Source organism: Sprattus sprattus, assembly GCF_963457725.1.
Source record: "Sprattus sprattus genome assembly, chromosome: 1".
Taxonomy (NCBI): Eukaryota; Metazoa; Chordata; class Actinopteri; order Clupeiformes; family Clupeidae; genus Sprattus; species Sprattus sprattus.
Window position 1 is genome coordinate 36228955 of NC_137920.1, and position 19413 is coordinate 36248367.

General features: G+C 46.4%; 1 protein-coding gene across 1 annotated transcript in view; it reads left to right on the forward strand.

Moving 5' to 3' along the window:
* The window catches only part of LOC308379345 (alpha-1,6-mannosylglycoprotein 6-beta-N-acetylglucosaminyltransferase B-like), a gene marked incomplete at both ends in the record, with an annotated part of 127970 nt that overhangs the window by 90245 nt on the left and 18312 nt on the right, over positions 1-19413 (forward strand). The window contains 3 exons of the mRNA XM_080856435.1: positions 4679-4810; positions 10952-11085; positions 13594-13724. Coding sequence (XP_080712561.1) covers positions 4679-4810; positions 10952-11085; positions 13594-13724 — 397 coding nt within the window. The remainder of the gene's footprint in view (positions 1-4678; positions 4811-10951; positions 11086-13593; positions 13725-19413) is intronic.

Here is a 19413-nt window from a genome sequence, read left to right on the forward strand (position 1 = left end):
GAGTGTGTGTGTCTCATGTCGAGCCTCCCAGCGCTCCTCTGGCACGACAACCCAGAATTCTAACAGCTGGGGGCTCCTCTCCAGCAGAGCCTCTCAGGAGAGGCAGCTGAAGAGATGGTGGTGTGTGCGTGTGAGTGTGTGTGTGTGTGTGTGTGTGTGTGTGTGTGTGTGTGTGTGTGTGTGTGTGTGTGAGTGTGTGAGTGTGTGTGTGTGTGTGTGTGTGTGTGTGTGTGTGTGTGTGTGTGTGTGTGTGTGTGTTTGTTTGTGTGTGAGTGTGTGTGTGTGTGTGTGTGAGGGGGGGGTGGCTGTTAGGGGCACACACACCCCTCCCTCGTCCTCTCCCTGCTCCTCCACACAGATGGGCCTGAAGAGGGTCTGAGACACGAGAGAGATGGAGAGCCACCCAGCACTAAGAGGAGTAAATGAGTGGAGAGAGAGGGAGTAAGGGAGAGGGAGAGAGAGATAAGAGGTGGAAAAGACAAGAGAGGGAGGCAGAAAGAGAGTTAGGGAAGACAAGAGAGAGAGAGAGAGAGAGAGAGAGAGAGAGAGAGAGAGAGAGAGAGAGAGGGTGTGAGAGATGTTATCATGCTGGAGGGGTGTTGTGAGGAGGCTGGAGAGTGTCTGTAGCCTCAGTCCCCCACTCCAGAGAAGAGTGTCTGCAGCAGCAGGACCAGGGTATAGACCCACAGACTCACCTGCACATTTGATGTGCTCTAAAGATGTCTTTATGCTTGCTTGCATGTGTGCATTTAGCAGGCACTTGATTCCAAAGTGATTTACAGACGTTTTATTTCAAATAATGAAATCATAATCATTATCATCGTTCATAATCATATTTCATTAATGAATTCTTTATTTACAGTAGATATACCACAGTATGTAAGTAGTGGCTTTGTTCAGTTTGAGCAGACACACCAAAAGACCTGACTCGTTTGCCAGTATCTGGCATGTTTTCCGGACACTAAAACAACTAAAGCAAGACTTCTCCTGTTTTCTTTCTTCTTCTTTCTTTTCTTTTTTCTGTGACATGATTGGAAGTGCAGTAATTACAGCAAAGGCCGTCAGAGCTGAAGCGGTGTTTTATGAGCTTGGCATTCTTGCTAATTGTTATGTGTGTTTTAAGTCATGATATGGGAATTACTTGCAGACAGAGAAAAACATCATCTTTATCGTGGAGTAATGTGGTGTGTGTGTATCTGTATGTGTGTGTGTGTGTGTGTGTGTGTGTGTGTGTGTGTGTGTGTGTGTGTGTGTGTGTGTGTGTGTGATTGAGTTATTTTGGGTTATTGCACCTGGTTTTCTTTGAAGCGCTCTGAATCACAGCCCAATTGCGATGTTACACAGCATTGCCTCCCGCCTATTTTCTCAGCATGAGACCAACATCCACACACACACACACACACACACACACACACGTCCTTAAGCAACGCGTGTGTGCTTTGTGTGAGTGGCTCAGCCTGATCACCCATGTTTACCAAACCTTGGTCGTCCTTGAGGTATCAAAGCCCCCAAAACATAGCAGCTCAGCCACTGCCCCCCCCCCCCACCCCCAACAACAAAGGAACACCTATAAAATATTCACAGATGTGGGGCTGGTGCTGCCCCCCCCACAGCCCAGGCCATCCATCATGGTGACTAAGAAAAGTGATGGAAACCTCTTGCTGCCCCCTTTTCACCCCCCAACTCCACCCTCAAGATGAGAATTGATGTGGGGAGAGGAGTGAAGACCTCCCAGCACAGGTGTGTGTGTGAGAGAGAGCCAGAGCACAGGTGTGTATGTGTGTGTGTGTGTGTGAGAGAGAGCTGGACCTGTGCAGCTCCCATGAGGAGTCCCACACTTCTGCTTAAGATGAGAGACTGACGTGGGACGATGGAACACGAGGCTGGACAGCAAATATCTTTCATTCATCCCCTGGGGTGGGGGGGAATAACCTGACAGGCAGCATTTTAGCAGACGGATGCCGCCTCAAGCCTCCCACTGTGGCTGTGCTCACATTCGACTCACGGCTGCTGTTCTTTTTTCCTCTTCAACTCAAATGAAACTGAAGTGAACTACATTTCCCACGTTTCCAGGGGCAGAGCTTGCCTTGTCTTGGGTGCAGTGACAAGAATCGGTGGAACAGTGGGCATTCTTTTCGTGCACACAACCTTCTGTTCCTGATATGAGGGTCTATAGGCTACCAAGGACAACATTGTGTACAGTATACTAATTTAGGGCTTAAATCAATGATCCACTTATTCAAAGTCAGAGAATTATATGAAATCAATTATATGAAATCAACACTCTTTAACACTCTTCGAGTTCGAGTTGTGAGAGGCGCTCCTCGCTCACAGTGGAATGCAAGTATTTAAAAATATATATATAATTTAAAGTGACTGAAGGAATGTTCTGCTTTTGCATCACTATGGAATTATGAGATTATTTTGAAGAAGGTTGGCAGATTCATGTCATTGGCTGTAAGAAATCCTGGCTGGCGGAGTGCTCCTCCATCTCCAGACTTGTGCACATTTCGCTAAAGGAGGATGTTGTGGAACTTGAGCTGTCATCATTTGTTTAGAGGTCCAAGAGAGATGTGAGTGAGTGTGTTGTGTGTTTAAGAAGTGACTGTCAATTAAAATCTTTCTAAGTGATCTTACTAGCTGACACTGCTGACTCCAGAGTTTATTTTTGCTAGCCGTGGTGCTTGGCATCCGCAGCACCATGCTAGCCGTGAAGTTTTTCTTAGGGTGTACAGCATCCACAGCTCCAATTGGAGCTCCGCTAGTGCACCTTACCAATATAAGAGCCCTTGTGATGCAGCAGTTCATAGTTAACAACTTCCATTACTACTCATTTTGAAGATTTTGAACACATTTCCACTTAACTATATCCATTTGTTTGCCATCTTTTCATGCATTTTTTCTCAAAGTAGCTGTTTGGACGCAGAGATGAGCTTCAAATGAGATGAGTTCAGTGTTTTGTATACCTCTTTGGACCCAATGTTCCTCATGTTTCTCCCTTTGAAAGAGGCCCTGGTTCTGGTTCTGAGAGATATCTGAGCTGCTGTTGTCCGGTATGGGGGCTGTGATGGAGCAGGCTCACTTACATACTCTGCTTTGGACAAAACAAGCATGTGATCGGACACTGCAGTGCCGGGGAAAATGGTTGCAGAGTGTCTACAGACATCAATCTGTTAGGATGCTGATAATGGACGTTTGAAAGAAAGAGGTGCCATCAATGTTGATGTGGATCCGGAGAGGGTGAGTGGTAAATGGTGGTAATGAGGGTAGGATGGGGGGTGGAGGGCAGAAACACTGTTTGCCCTGTGGAGATGGCCACCCCTTACCACCCCTTACCCCCCCCCCACTCCCTCTGCTCTCTTCGCTAATGGATGCTCTCTGCCGTCGCCGCTGCAATCCGCCTCTCACCTCACCTCTTGTTATCGATACTCTTTAAGCCAGAATGGAGACGGGTGGTCTCCACTCTGAAGTGGGTCTCTTCCAGCGGGAGGAAAGGAGAGAATAGAGAGAGAGGGAATGAAAGAAAAACGAACGCATGGGGGAGGTGAGGGGGAGGTGAGGGGGGCTTTGGCACCGCTGTACTTTGAGTGTCCCTTGGTCTCCACTTCAATAATGCAGACCTCAAAAAAGAGACGGAAAAGAAGAGAGGAAATGAAAGGGAAAAAGAGGGGAAAAGGACGGAGAAAATAGCTCACCAGGCTTTGAAAGTGAAATGCCATCCGCGGATTTTTCCGTCTCGCATGCGGAACAGGCCTCCATCTCCGGCGTTCGGTTTTGTGCCCTCAGGCCTTTTGATGTCAAGTTCCTCGCTCATCAGGCAGTTACTTCTCTCTGATCTCTTATGATGTGTTATTAAGACTGTTCTGGGATGTTAAGATTGACTCTGCAAAATTAGCTTTGTGAGGTCTGTATGTTCTCTGCACCTTTTTGATTAAAAATACTCAATATAAAAGCGACTGCCACAGCCATCAATATTTCAGAAACCACAGCTGCGCTCTAAACTTTTCCCCTTCTCACTCAAAAAGACATTGCTGTCTATTTTGGTAAACAGTGATACAAATTCCTAAAGAATCCACAGGGGATCACTGCCAAAATGATCTCACAGAGGTATTGAAGTTATTTTTAGGACCCCACCCATCCTCTGAATGCAGCAACTTTGCAAGTCAACAATTGTAAATATTTCACTCGTATGTTTATTTATTCAGAGTGTTGTTGGTGCTTTGGCTTATCTTAGCAAGTCAATTTCACATGGACCTGTTTTTCACTATGCTGGATGACTCTCTGTAGGGTCTGCTGTATGCTCAGGCCTAGGTCACTGATAAGGATAAGGGCTAGGTCCACTGACAAAATGTCCATCAAATTTGACCTCAATGCACCGCTCTGCTCCTTTTAGGAATTCACTGGTGCCCTTACATAAATGGAATAGAATAGAAGTGATGTGGTCCTTGTGTGCTAACAGTGTTGTGTGTGACTCCGGTGTGTTTGTTAACAGTGTAGTGTGGTCCTTGTTTGTAAACAGTGTTGTGTGTGACTCCGGTGTGTTAACAGTGTTGTGTGTGACTCCGGTGTGTAAACAGTGTTTTATGTGTCTCCGGTGTGTGTGTTAACAGTGTCTCCGGTGTGTAGTGTGGTCCTTGTTTGTAAACAGTGTTGTGTGTGTCTCCGGTGTGTTTGTTAGGTTTCTGGGCGTGCCCCCTGGCAGAGGAAGCTGCCCCCTGACTGGACCTCTGCCCTTTGACCTGATCTACACAGACTACCACGGCCTGCAGCAGATGAGACAGCACATGGGCCTCTCGCTCAAGAGACACAAGTCAGTAAGGTTGATGAGTGTGTGTGTGTGTGTGTGTGTGTGTGTGTGTGTGTGTGTGTGTGTGTGTGTGTTTGTGTGTGTCTGTGTGTCTGTGTGTGTGTGTGTGTGTATGTGTGTGTGTGTCTGTGTTTGTATGTGTGTCTGTGTGTCTGTGTGTGTGTGTTTGTCTGTATGTGTGTGTTTGTCTGTATGTGTGTGTTTGTCTGTGTGTGTGTGTGTGTGTGTGTGTGTGTGTGTGTGTGTGTGTGTGTGTGTGTGTGTGTGTGAAAGAGAGAGCGGCTATGCAATGTATAATTAAGTGATCATCATGTTGTAAGGGTTCACGTGAGTGTGTGTTTGGCTGTGAGACAGTGTCTATAATTAAATCATCATGCTCCATGACTGTGTGTGCATGTGAGCGTGAATGTTTGTGTGTGTGTAGTGTGTCTGTGTGTGTGTGTGTGTGTGCGTGTGTGTGTGTAGTGTAGCAAGTGTTTTAAGTACAAATCCATCATGTTATGGGTTCACTGTAGGCATAATCTGGCGTCTTACTCAGTGATTCATTCCTTGGGAAGGATTGTATTCCTCTTTTCAACAAGGGAACGGAGAAATTAACAGAATTGCAGACCAGGATTCCATGATAATACGACAAGATGGTGGTAGCTTCACTGAGTCCTGCCTCCCTTCATCTGAAGTTGATGCCCAATGACAGACTACTTTCTAGGATGGCATGCACACAAAGACAACTCATTCCACCATGATAGATGGAAATGTTAAAATACGCGCACACACAAACAAACACACATTTTTTCACACACACACAAACACACATACTATCGCACGCACACACAGGCACACAAACACACATACTATCGCACGCACACACAGGCACACAAACACACATACATTCGCACACACACATACTTTCGCACGCACACACAGACACACACACAAACACACAGTTGTGGACCCCCTCGAAAACGAGATGGTACATCTCAAAGGGTTATTCCAAATAAAGACAATTTCCAACATACATTTGCATGGACACACAGACACACACACACACACACACACACACACATACTTTGGCACACACACACACACACACTGGAATAAACCTCAGTAGTGTTTTTTTCCTCTCACTTTATTTAGCCTGTGTAACCACCCTGTCAACGAATTATCTTTGTTATTCGCCTCTCAGCTCCTCAATGACTATAACACGTATTGATCCATGCAGCATGGAACAAGAGGAGGAAACAAAGTGAGAGAGATAAACACACTCATAAACACACACACACACACACACACACGCACGCGCACGTTTACCCACAAAATGCGTGCTGAGTGGCAGACAGCTTGACTCAAATTGACATCAGATAACGGGAGAAGCGCCTATGCTATCCAATTATGATGCTGGCCAGAGTGTTTTTGAGAGAGAGAAGGAGAGAGAGGGAGAGAGGAAGAGGGAGATGGCATAGAGAGTATGCTGCATCTCTGATCAAATCCTCCTCCAGCCTCCAGTGTCGTCTGGCCCATTTCCAACCAGATACCCCCCCAACCCACCCACGCACTTCTGTTTGACACTTCCTAATTGCATGCTGAGGTCAGCAGTTAGCGAGATGTGCTCATAGTTTTGTGGCTTTACATTTCTGCCTCTTCTCTTTCCCCTCCCCTTCCACTCCTTTGCGACTTTTAGTATTTTGATCCGAAATCGTCGGCATCAGTCTCCCTCCGGGTTACTGATCAGAGGTTTGTGATGCATGCTGGGAATGATGCCTCAGGTGGATGGCTTGACAAAAGCTTTTATCGGTGGGCGGGGGGAGGGGGGGTGTTGACGGACCATGTGTGCAGCTATCCGTTATTGGATTATGACACTTCAACTGCCCGTCGTGGATGCAGGCTCAGAGGATCATATAACATCCACATGGGGGGAGAAACCGCCAGATCAGGTTGGATTGTGGGTTGTAGAGAGCTGCCTCTCTTTCAGGAACACAAGTGGCTGCACCCCATTAGTCTATAACCTGTTTCACTTCGACGAGGTAGCAGAATTTATGATGGGCCACATGGCGCCTCACCCCTGCGCTGCACCTTATCGACTGGTATTGACCGAGCCGCCTAAACTCAAACCATATAACCTCCCTGGTTTCCTTGGAGGAGCACAGAGGAGGCCTCACCTCCCTGTGCTGCTCACCACAACAACACAACACAACACTCATCTCCACCCTCATACCTAACCCCCCAGTCACCCCCGTTCCCCCGTTTCTTGTCATCCTCCACTGACCTCCATTTTTTATGAGCCATCTTTTTCCTCAAGGCCTTTTTGAGTAGATCTTGGGAGAGAGGGAAATAAAGAGAGAGAGAGAGAGAGAGAGAGAGAGAGAGAGATGAATAGAGAGAAAGGAAGGGAAAGAGAAAGATATAAGGACAGTGTGAAAGACAAAGAAAGAGAATGAGAAGAAGGGAAAGGAGGGAGAGGGAGAGGGCTGAGATTGAGATAGGCAGAGCGATAAGGAGAGAAGAGAGAGAGAAGCGATATAAAGATGGAGGATGTTATCGGACTGGGACATGAACCCCATTCTGAAGGAAGCCTGAGAGGCCTCATTAATCAAGCGCTGAGTTTGTGAGTCCCTCAAGGTTGTTTAATTACTTTCGTTGTTATGTCCCACTCGGGGCTCTGCTTCATTAAAAATGCCTGAGAGTGCCGCCTGTAATACAAGCGCACAGGGAGAGAGAGGAGAGGAAAGGTGGGGAGAGGAGGGGAGAGAGAGGAGAGGAGAGGAGAGGAGAGGAGAGGAGAGCAGAGGAGGTGAGGGGAGGGAGAGGAGTGAAGAAGAGGGAAGAGAGGAGGAGAGGAGAGGAGAGGAGAGGAGAGGAGGGGAGAGGAGAGGAGAGGAGAGGAGAGGAGAGGAGAGGAGAGGAGAGGAGAGGAGAGGAGAGGAGAGGAGAGGAGGGGAGAGGAGCCCAGAGCTGATGGGCTGATAGCAGGGCTCTAGATCACCTCACACCTGGTCACCAGCATTCACCAGAACCTCACCAAGCTGGGTCAAAGTTATGGGGCAATGATAGGCACGCAGAGAGGATGCATGTTGGGTCTATACACAGGTATGAGTGTGTGTGTGTGTGTGTGTGTGTGTGTGTGTCTAGCATGTATCCTGAGCATGCAAACCCATCCTCTCCTAACCTGTTAATACATTTAAACAGATGCACACACACACACTAGGACACACATACAGTAATGCAATGCAGTATGCATACACACATACAAACACACAAAGTACATGCAATGCAGTATATATTATGCATACACACATACAAACACACACACATACACACATACAAAGTACCTGCAATGCAGTATAGTATATGCATACACACATACAAACAAACACAGACACATGCACACACACACACACACACACACACACACACACACACACACTCATCCAAACCAAGACAAAGATGCACCCATGTGCATTAACACCCACACCAGCACCATCACCAGCGGCGTGCCCAGGGCATAGAGCTAAGCTCCTGACAGGTTGGCATTTCTGTAGTGGTGCTTCCTGCATGCCCGTCCCCTCTTTGCCAGTCCCTGAGAGAGCGCCCGTCCAGGCCGGTGTGCCGTTTAGCCCAGATTAGGGCCCCGCCGCTGATCCGGCACAGATCCGAAGCGTGGCACGGCAACACTGTTTGGCCCATGACTGGTTCTAAAGAGAGGTGGGCCTTTTTTTTAAAGCTGCTTTTCCTCTCTACCCTGCCTGAGGGAATGTCTTATCTATTTGTGAAGAGACTGGAGCGAGGGGAGCCTGGGGAAAACTTAAAGCACAATCTCTCATCAATGTTTTAAGCCCCCCCCCCCCAACACACACACACACACACACACACACACACACACACACACACACACACACACACACACACACACACTCGTGTGCCAGTCACGTGTGTCCTCCTGTGCAGCTTTGCCACCTTTATCATGCTTTCTATTTCTGTTTTTGCTCTTCCTCCTGAAAGAAGGCTTTTGAGGTCGCTTCGGCAATGTCACCAATCAAAGGTTCTTTCGGTGGCTATGGCAACACCCGAGGGTTTAACCTTTACCCATATGTCTGATGGAATCAAGTGATTTGTGAAAAAATACAGAATCACTCTCCGGAATGTTCCAAACACAAAGCTTTATGGTAGAAAATGGTCAAGTATTTGGAGACACTATATATTAAAGTTAGATGTAAATTGTTCATGAGTTCAGTGTACTTTCTTGTATTGATGTACCAAGATATACCAGATATTGAGTCTTTGTAAACATTCAATAATATGTACTAACTATAAATAAATCGTATTATTTATTACCTACATAAAAAGGTCCCCCTGTAGTACCCAGAGCCAGCTCATCCTCACGGGGGAGAGGGAGAGAGGATCAGCGTTGGGTGTGTGTGAGAGGGGAGTGTGTGTGTGTGTGTGTGTGTGTGTGGGGGGGGGGGGGGGGTTGTGTGAGGGGAGTGTGTGTGTGTGTGTGTGTGAGGAGTTTGTGTGTGTGTGTGGGGGGGAGTATGTGTGCGTGTGGGTGTGTGTGTGTGTGTATGTGTGTGAGGGAGTGTGTGGATTAGCTGCCTCCCTGTTGCGGCTCTAATACCCCGCGCCTGAGCCGGCAAAGTGGCAGGATTTACCGTGGAAGAAGCACGCGGCTCAGGCTCAGTGCAGAGTGAACATGTGTGTCATGTGTGCTTCTGTATGTGTGTGTGTGTGTATGTTTGTGTTGTCCTTAGATTCAATATGTGTGTGCTTTGCATGTAATTCTCTCATTCGTTTGTGTACATACTGTATACGTGTGTTTGTGTGTAGTACATGTGCTTGTCTTTTTTTTGCAGATGTGTTTGAACTGAAGTCTGGAGAAACTTATTGCATATAATATACGTATATAATATACTTGGGAGATTTGTGCACCTATCTCTCTCACTTTGTTTGTCTGAAAAACCTGCAGTGGATATTCCTCAGAATTTTGAAAAACACATTTCAACAGAAGTGAATGAGAGGATGCATCGGTGTATCCATTATCTGGCAACAGTCTTCCTGGCCTTTCATGACTTCCATTCAAACTTTGTATGAAATACGATAACTTTCCCTCATTGGCTCCATTATCCTTAGCCTGGTGTTTTACGAGCCGCCCCCCCACTCAGTAGTTTTGATCCGTAACCTTCAGGTGCTAGTAATAGCAGCAGAACGCCAGAGGAAAAGATGGCTGTTTTTCTTCTCGACACAGAGGGATTATGACCATTGTTTTCTCTCTAAACGCCGAAACGACGCTCTGCTTTGATCTCCCACTGACTGTAAGGGCAAATGCCTGAGCTGATATTGACCCTCGACCTTTCCGTCTGCTCTGCTCAATCAAAGTGTTTCCACAGCACAAAGAGACGGAGCGCAGATGAAAAGAGAAAAATATTTTTTTCTTAGCTGCTAGTCTTCGCTTTTTTCCCCTCTTTTCTATACCCTGTGTTTGTTGACTTTGATACATCACCTTGCAGTCTGAAATCTAGATATAACAGTTTTTTAAAAGCATATTTTTCCTGGAATGTGTTTTTTTTTTGTCTCTAAAAATACAACTTACATTGGAGATAGGAACTTTCAAAGTGTTTATTCATGTTGGTTTTTAAAAGGCTTTTGCGCTGAGCCTCATCTGCATAGCGCCTCTTTCATGTTGCACCTCAGCTGGGCTTCGTTAGTCTTGCGGGAGACGCAGCTGTTTATTCAGCGAGGTCCGGGGTCAAACTGACTTAATCAGCTGACTGCAATGCAAAGAGGCAGCCTTTATTTACTTAGAGAGGAAGGTGTGTGTGTTTCTATGTGTGCATGCACACACATACAGTATATACGTTTGTGTGTGTGGGTGTGTGAGTTTGTGTGTCTGGTGTGTGTGGGTGAGTTTGTGTGTCTGTGTTTTGAAATTCATAGTGCATTTTGTATTGATTGACTGCTTCTACCGGACTAGCTTGTTAGCATCAGCTATCAGTGCTTCTGACAGATGATTGAAAAATACAGTATATGGAATATATTCCTAATACCATGCTTATATCATTTTTTTTATTTTGTAAACACGTTGCACATGTTAAACGACCCAACTCTGGAATTCAACAAACTGAAGAGACTACTCCCTCCTTCCACTTTCAGATGCCATATCCGCGTGATTGACACGTTTGGCACGGAGCCCGCCTACAACCACGAGGAGTACGCCACCCTCCACGGCTACAGGACCAACTGGGGCTACTGGAACCTCAACTCCCGGCAGTACATGACCATGTTCCGTGAGTGGCCATCTATCTTCCAGAATCATACCCATAACGGTTACCGGTCAAGGTCAATGTTCCAGATAATAAGACTGCATCATGCTGTCTCTAATAAAGAGCCTGGAGCATGTCACCTCACAGAGTGGGCATGCTGATCTGGAGCCATGTGTGACTAGGAGATAGTAGTTTAGATTGAACCAGACAAGACTGTGCAGAAACCATCTAGGAGTGGTATTGATAGTGTCCGCTAAGCTGTGTTTACTTAGCTAACTTACCTTAGTAACTTGCTGTGCTTTTTTGAACTGAGACATTTAGGGCCCTATCTTGCCGATCAGAAAAGCAAGTAGGACGGCGCCAAACGAAAGTAGCTGTGTGGGCGGCTCTATGGCGCAGTTGCTATTTTAACGGCGGAAAAAACACACTTGCGTCCAGCGCAAGTGTCAAAAGGGTTGGTCGAAAGGAGGTTACTTAGCCATAGGTGTGGTTTGGGCGTAATATGCAATAAACCAATCAGAGCGTCATCTCACATTCCCTTTAAGAGCGAGTAGCGCATATTGCAAAGCAGCTTGTTATCGTGATGGCGGAATTACCGGGAGGAAGACCGTGAAGCCACCAGAACGTGTGTTCCCAGAAACAATCACGGAAATATTTTCCCATGCTTGTTTGGAGAAATGGTTCTACTTTTCATTTCTCGTTTGTATTTTTTCAGTTACTAGCATTCGTTTTTTGGTGGCAACATATTTGAAATAAAAGTCACAAAAACATACTTTCCGATGTTTTGGGTTCACCCTCACTGAATCACTAGGTTATGTATGCATGGTAATAATATTGCACCCATCGGCACATGCAGTTCAACTTCACGTTTTCTAAAGTCCTCTAATCTATCCTCATTTATATCATTGACACATCCATGATTCATGGCAATGTTGTGTAAAACACTGGGGGGCGGGGCACGTATGTGAATATGGGTGCAGTCTATAGCGCCAAGGACGCCAGGGAACCCATACTTCTGTACCCGATTCAGCACCCTCGCTTGATCGGAAAGGAAAGCAGTTCGCCTAAACAAACGCATGGAAAAATACTATACTACGATTTCATTATTTGTGAAAGAGATGGAAGAGAAGAACACAAGTGATTACAGTCTTTAGAACTGTTCTAAAGAGTACAAACAACCGATGGTTTTCTTCCAAAAACCTCGGATAGTAGCGAACGCAAAAGAACAACTTTTTGTTCTGTGGAAATATATAGCCTACCCCAGCCATGACTACAAAATGAATTAACTTAATTTTCCTTTGAGCAAGTTGAATGTATTTGACACGGCGTTTCACAAGACTAAATATCGAGGGGGTGCATCTGCCGCGAAGGGTGCTGAATCGGGTACAACACTCATTACAATTAACCTGAATCATTTGGGTCAATGTGAACGCTAGATGTATGCCTATTTTTAAAATATCTTGGATATGGATATCACAATGATTTCCTCATGTGGTAAATACTTTATTTTCCTTGTAATTATATATGGCTTGCCAAAGAATTGGTATAAATCTCTCGTGTAGACGACAGAAGTAAAGTGTAGCCTATAGGTCCTATACTGTGCGGGCAAGCACATGCGCCCTTAAAATAGCGTTCTGAATACACGTTACAGACTTTAGACATTGCGCCTCTGACATTAGTCCAGCTTTTTTGTGGTCAATGGCGCACGGCGCACGCCGTTGTTTTGAAACTGCAAAATACCACTTGCGCCAGAGAAACGCCTTCTCTGTTCCGCCCCCGCCCATGTCGACGCAAGTTAATTTCGAAGCGCGCCTCTGGAGGGAAAATCGCGCTGTGCGCCGGGTGCGAGATAGGAATGATACATGCGTCGGTGACAATGTCAATTGCGCTGGGTGCAAGATAGGATGAGTCTTCTTTAGCATATGACCAAACTAAATTGCACTGAACTACACGGTCTCTTATCCATAAGATCCAGCTTCAGCATAAATCATTTATAGGCACTTCATACTTTACTTGGTGCAACAAATCCATACTAAAAGTTATGAAACCATCAGCTCAGCTCATGATGTCAGCTTTTGCTACCTGACAGCTGTGCCTGCCCCGGGCGTTCCTCCCTCAGTATCGGCTGACTTGACTGATGTGACATGAGCCGGGCACCAGGGGGACCTCTGTGTCACGGAAATACCGCCTTCGACAGGCTTGGATCTCTTAATAACAGAGGTGGCAGGGACAGAGTCTATTCATTCAGGCCAGAGATGGCAGAGAGCCTGTTCGCTCAATCATACCATTCTCTCCTCTCTGTCCCCCCTTCCTGTCCAAAATTACTCTTCGTGAGATTTGCTCCTATTACCATGGAAACATAGATCAAACAGACTATAGATTACGAAAATGAGGAGCTATAATGTCTCCCAGGCTACACTTATAGCACCCTTGGCCGACGTTTGTAACACAGAGATAGATGCATAAAACCTCTTCGTGAGTCATCTCCGCTGCCTCTCTCACTCACGCCGTTCCTTTGGCTCTTTCCTGTAGCCCACACTCCAGACAACTCCTTCATGGGCTTTGTGACGGAGGAGCTGAACAGCACTGAGAAGCGCAGCATCCAGCTGAATAAGGTGCGCAACATGGCGGTGGTCTACGGCAAGGAGGTCAGCATGTGGAAGGTAAGAGCCCTTCAGAGTGGCCAATAGCATGTGTATGTATGTATCGTTATTTTGCACATTGAAACATTTCTTTTAATGAATCAGCACAACAGTGAATAAACTTAACACAATGTGACATTATCTTTGCTTTGGAGTTCTTAGAGTAGTTTCAAAAGATTTGAAGTTGGCTATACATGAAGTGCTGTGCAGTTACACAATAGTTTCTGTATGGTGCGAGATAGGCTTGAATAAATTACTAAATGATGTATTTGTATGAGTGTTTCATGAGTTTGCTAGGGTAAACATCATCAAAAAAATGTATTGTTACATGAAAGAATAAATAATCCATCAATAAAAAATTACTTAATAGGAAAGGACTGCAGAGAAAAACTGTCTGTGAAGTGTCAGATGGATTTTACCGTAGTATAATTCTACACATCCCACCCACTTCAGCCACAGCTCCTCAACACCCCCCAGCCCAGATGTGAATAAGGCTTCAAGCCCATTTGCTGAACAAGAGCAGAACATGAGCACACATTAGTCTCTCCAGTCAACAAAGCACTGCTACAAAAAAAAAAAAAAAACGGTGTAGCACGAAGAGGTCCTGGGCTCTCAACTGCACTGAATTGCGTGCAACGCAGCAGTCCCCAAAGCACAGAGCTCTCTGACTGAAGAGAGAGAGAGCGAGGGAGAGGAAGGGAGGGAGAGAGAGAGGGAGATGGAGAGCAGATCCTTTTCCGCTGGAGTAGGGCCTGCAGAGGGCCTGTGTGTATGAGACTGAATGGGCCCCTTCTCATTTACAGCCCCTAGTATAGGCCCTAACAGAGGGATGCGTTCTTCCGAGGAATATTTGATGAGGCTGAGATGTTGCATAAGAGTGAGACAGAGAGGTGGGGGGGTGAAATTGATGTATCACAAAACATGTTGCATGAGAGGTGCATGAGAGGTGTTGATTGCATGGCAGGCATTCTAAGATAATGACTTGACTGGTTTGTTGTCTCTTCTCTCATCTTCTTTTGTCTCCTCTCCTTTTGTCTTCTCTTCTTTTTCTCTGCTCATGTTCTCTTCCCTCCTCTCTTCCCTCCTCTTCTCACACCTCTCCCTCTATCTCATCTCCTTCCCTCTTCCCTCTCTCTCCTCCTTCCCATGGCCATCTCCTCCCTGGGTTTGATGGATTGGGGTCCAGCTCCAGGTAAGATCTCTCCCTCTGTACACCCGCCTCACTCACTCCTATCCGCACTCATCTCATCCGACTTTAACAAGTGCATCACGGCCATCTCGCCGATAACACAGGCCCCGTCATAAACGCGTGACAGCATGGGAGGCGCTACACAGCAGTGTGGCGCATGCCACGTCTGCAGAAACCATGCGTCTTCTGCTCTGCTTTCATCGCATCATGCATGAGCAGCTACGCGAAGCATAAGCCTCTGCTAATCACACCGCATGATTGCAATCTCATAATTAGCTGCGCTAAGCCTTGTATCAGCAGAACATCGCTCGCGAGTCCTCATTGAAACAGCATCTCGTTACACATGCTAATGCGCAATGCAGTGATAAGTCAATGAAACAAAGGCTGGAATCATTTGATCGCTAATCCTCAGAGCGCTGATGAAACTGTGGGCAAAAGTGAGCGTGTGATTTTGGGAAACTTCTTATCGTTTTGTAGTTTGATCTTTTTGTGCAGGAACTAAAAAAAAATATGCTCACTGGACTGACGGTTTACCACAAAGTTTACCAAACGAGTCTCCCAAAATGACCCCAAAATGATCACAGAAGAAAGACATCAAGAACAAGAGCAATTCGAGATTTCTGACCTCCAGCAAGGGTTGACGTTGATAGTAAAGCAAGATCTATCTCTCGGGGCGAATGATTCACATTGTAGTAAAAACAAAGATCTGGATCCAGAATCCGGATGGAGATGTCCTAGGACCAAGATCCACCTCTTGTGAAAATTTCAGAATGATCCGCCCAGTAATTTCTGAGAAATCTTGTCCACAGACAGACAGACAGACAAACAGACGGACAAATAAATAAATAAATTAACGGACCCGATCGCATAACCTCCTTGCTGGAGGTAAAAATAAATTAACGGACCCGATCGCATAACCTCCTTGCTGGAGGTAATAAATAAAAGTAAAGAAATTTAAACAAAGGGAAGGCTTTTTAGTGCTTCATCCTAGTCAATTTAGAGCACTCATTTTCCTGACCCAAAAACAACCTGAGTCTCCTCCACGAAGCGGTTTCTCTGAACCATTCCTTAGGCGTTCTTTGAACTCTCCACTCTTTCACTTTTCACCATTTCTCTCTGAGGAAGTTCAGAAAAGATCGAATCCCCCTGCGCCGCTCTCCAGATGCAATAGTGTGCTTTTGGATGTGCACAGCAGATGCTCACTGGCTTTTAAGAAGGTCCTTTTGCATTTCCAGACCACCCACCAGCCTTGGGCTCTGTAATTACAGCTCTCTAAGCTCTCTCTCGATCATAAATAATAACGCTGTTCAGTCCAGATGATGATGGTGACGCAAGTGCCCCTACTTGCCATCTTGTTCAAAGGGGGAAAATGACACAAATGTCTGGAGGGGTGGCACATGCTGCGCCATTGCCCCCAAGGGCACTTGAAAAGCATGCCAGCACAGAACTGCAGTGGAATTTTCATCTCCTTAATTAGAATTCATATTTGGCCCCCTTTTGGCATTTTACCCCAGCTAACATTGCCACACTCCAATAAACCTGTCTCCTACCTAATGCCATTTTAGTATCAGCCCCCCTTTTGGATATCACTCTATCACTTCTTTGCTGTATTCCCCCCCGTCTCTCCCCAGATGTACAGATCAAGCCCCTGCAACCCCACATGGCCCCTTCACTCCACTTAGGAGTCTATTATTTCCTTTTGTCTTCTCTACTTCTTTGCTGTACTCCTCTCTCTCCCTTTCTTATTCTGTATTCCTCCCTCTCTCTCTTATTCTGTACTCCTCCCTCTCTCTCTCTCTTATTCTGTACTCCTCTCTCTCTCTCTTATTCTGTACTCCTCTCTCTCTCTCTTATTCTGTACTCCTCTCTCTCTCTCTTATTCTCTACCCCTCCCTCTCTCTCTTTCTTATTCTGTACTCCTCTCTCTCTCTCTTATTCTGTATTCCTCCCTCTCTCTCTCTCTGCCTCAGAGGTGCAGTGCAGGCACCTGCAATCCTCATAATGTGACCCCCTGCAGTGGGGTTATAGATCAAACAGGCTGGCTGAAGTGTGTGTGGCTCCAGGGCTAAGTGTGTGTTGGTGACTGTGAGTGTGTGTGAGAAAGTGTGTTTGTGTGTGTGTGTGTGTGTACAGGTCCACAGAGTTATCTCATTTACGATTTCAGCCGTGGCTGGCTCTGCCGATTTTTTCTCCTTGAACTTATCAGACAGTGTGTGTATATAGTGTGTATATGGTGTGTGTGTGTGTGTTTGGGTTTGAGTGTGTGCTTGTTTGTGTGATTTTTTAGTGATTGTGTGAGTGTGCACACATTTTATTCTCATTCACAGTTTGAACCGTGGCTGCCTCCTGGCTCACACTGTCTCACATCTTTTTTTTTAAACCGATCACACAGCAGGTGTTTGTGCGTTTGTGTGTGTTTGAATGGGAGGGCTGTGCCTGTTTGTCTGTGAAGGGCTCATGCACATCTTTTTTTTTTACAGACACACACACACACACCCGTGCTCTATAGCCAGAGGGTCCGCTGGTGTCGTCGCCTCTGTCAACACACCTTAAATGTTCTGATGAGCCTCAAAATCTGGGCTGTGCTTCACACAGGCACAGTGTTGGCCCCTCTCTCCCTTCCTCCCACCCTCCCTCTCTCTCTCACTCTCTCTCTCTCACTCTCTCTCTCTCACTCTCTTTCTCGCTCATGTGCCCCCATATCTTTGACATTAAAGTAATGCCTCACGGCACGCCCACATCTGCCTTGTTTAGTTACCGCTTAAGCCCCGCGGCCAAGGGGAGCTGAAATAAGCCTCTCGAAAAATGAAAGCGGAAGTGTCTGGTCTGCTCCACCTGGACCTCTTACAAAACACGGCTCCTCGTTGTGTATGCTCATTATATCCAGCCAGCGATGAGTCCAGGTTTGACACGCTCAAGTCCAAATTGCCTCTTAGACGCGGACCCATAAAGGTTCTCGAGTGGCTGAGCTCGGCGAGAGCCAGGGGGGTGTTGGAAGCAGTAGAGCAAAGCCGTCATAATATGCCTGACGCCATTAGAATTGATTAGCTGCAAACTGCTGAAGAGTCTGAGTATTACAGCGCTAATGGTTGCCTCTGATCAGTAGTCCGGTCGCCGGCGTTGCCATGGCTGGGTATATGTGGCACGGCTGTCAGGGCGTGACGACAAGGTGAAGACGGCAACAGGCTCCCTCTCCTGGGTAACGTTTCTGTTTGGGCTCTTATTCCCTCTGTCTTCCGCACTTAACGCGGGAGGTAATCTCCTAATTGGCTCAGAAAATCCTCACAGAGGAAGCGATCGATCCCACAGCCTCCAATTACAGCCACAGGCCACACAATGGAGTGAGAATAAGCCGCTTAACAGCATGGGGGAAGTCAATAGTGAGACCTTACACTCTCACAGAGAGAAGAAGAGACAGCCAGAGGGAGAGAGGAAGAGAGAGGAGGTTTTTTTTTTACTTCTTCAAAGGAACTTTCACCTGTCAGGATTGAACCGATAGATCTCATCTCTCACAAAAAAAGTTTTTTCAGTCTCATAAGTGAAAAAAAGTCAAGAACATTGGCTTTCAGCATCACTGACCTTCTCCGAGTTCTACAAAAGCAGATAAGTGTTTTTGCCCTGAAGTGGCATACATAGTTAACCTCAGGAAAACTGTTGCAACAGCTAGCCCAAAGTTTTCAATTTTTTAGTTAAAGTCAGAGCACAGCACTTTTCTCTGCTGCTTAACCCATTTCTCCTGTCAGTTTAGCTCCAGTAGTACTTTCCAGAGCTGGCTGAATTACCAAACTTCTCTCCGCAGGGATTAGCGTTAGCATTAGCGTGTATCCCCTGACGGGACTCTGGCTGCTCTGATGCTCCAAAATCCTGTTATCATAATGTGAAGTGGAAAGGCTTTTCCAAACTCTCAATCCTGCAACTCTTGCCATGTCCTTCTTCATCTCTCTCTCCCTCTCTAAGTCTCTTTCTTTGTCTCACATCTCTCTCCTCCTCTATTTCTACCCCTTCTCTCTTGCTGATCCCCTCGTGGGTAAATCCAGACACACGCCCAGTTGTACAGCTGCACTCTTAATCCTCGCTGCCTCCAGTGTCTGTCAGGACCCGGAGAAAAGTCCCCAGAAAACTTTCGGCTCCCCCTCCCGGCGTGTATTTTAATAAAGTCCATTAAAACGCAGAAGCCGAGCACACTGCCAAAGCAGAGTACCATTGGGAATAGTAGAGGAGGGGGGGGTGGGGGGGTGAAGATCACTCCACGCTGATGGAACCTGCCAACTCTTTGTTGGTATGCTCCCTTGTTACCTTGTTACTCTCCTGTCATAAGGGGCACCAGGGGTGCAGAGGCTGAAGAAGCCTTGCCAAAATAAAGGTTTGAGCCCAGCATCATATTCATATTCATCCTATTCATATTCACAGTGCAGGCCAAGAGCGGTTAAAGGGTCCGATGGGACCCGTCATGGCAGTTGTTGCTTCGAAGCCTGTACCCCTTTAGCCCCTTTGAAGGACTGTCAGGAACCGCAGGCAACC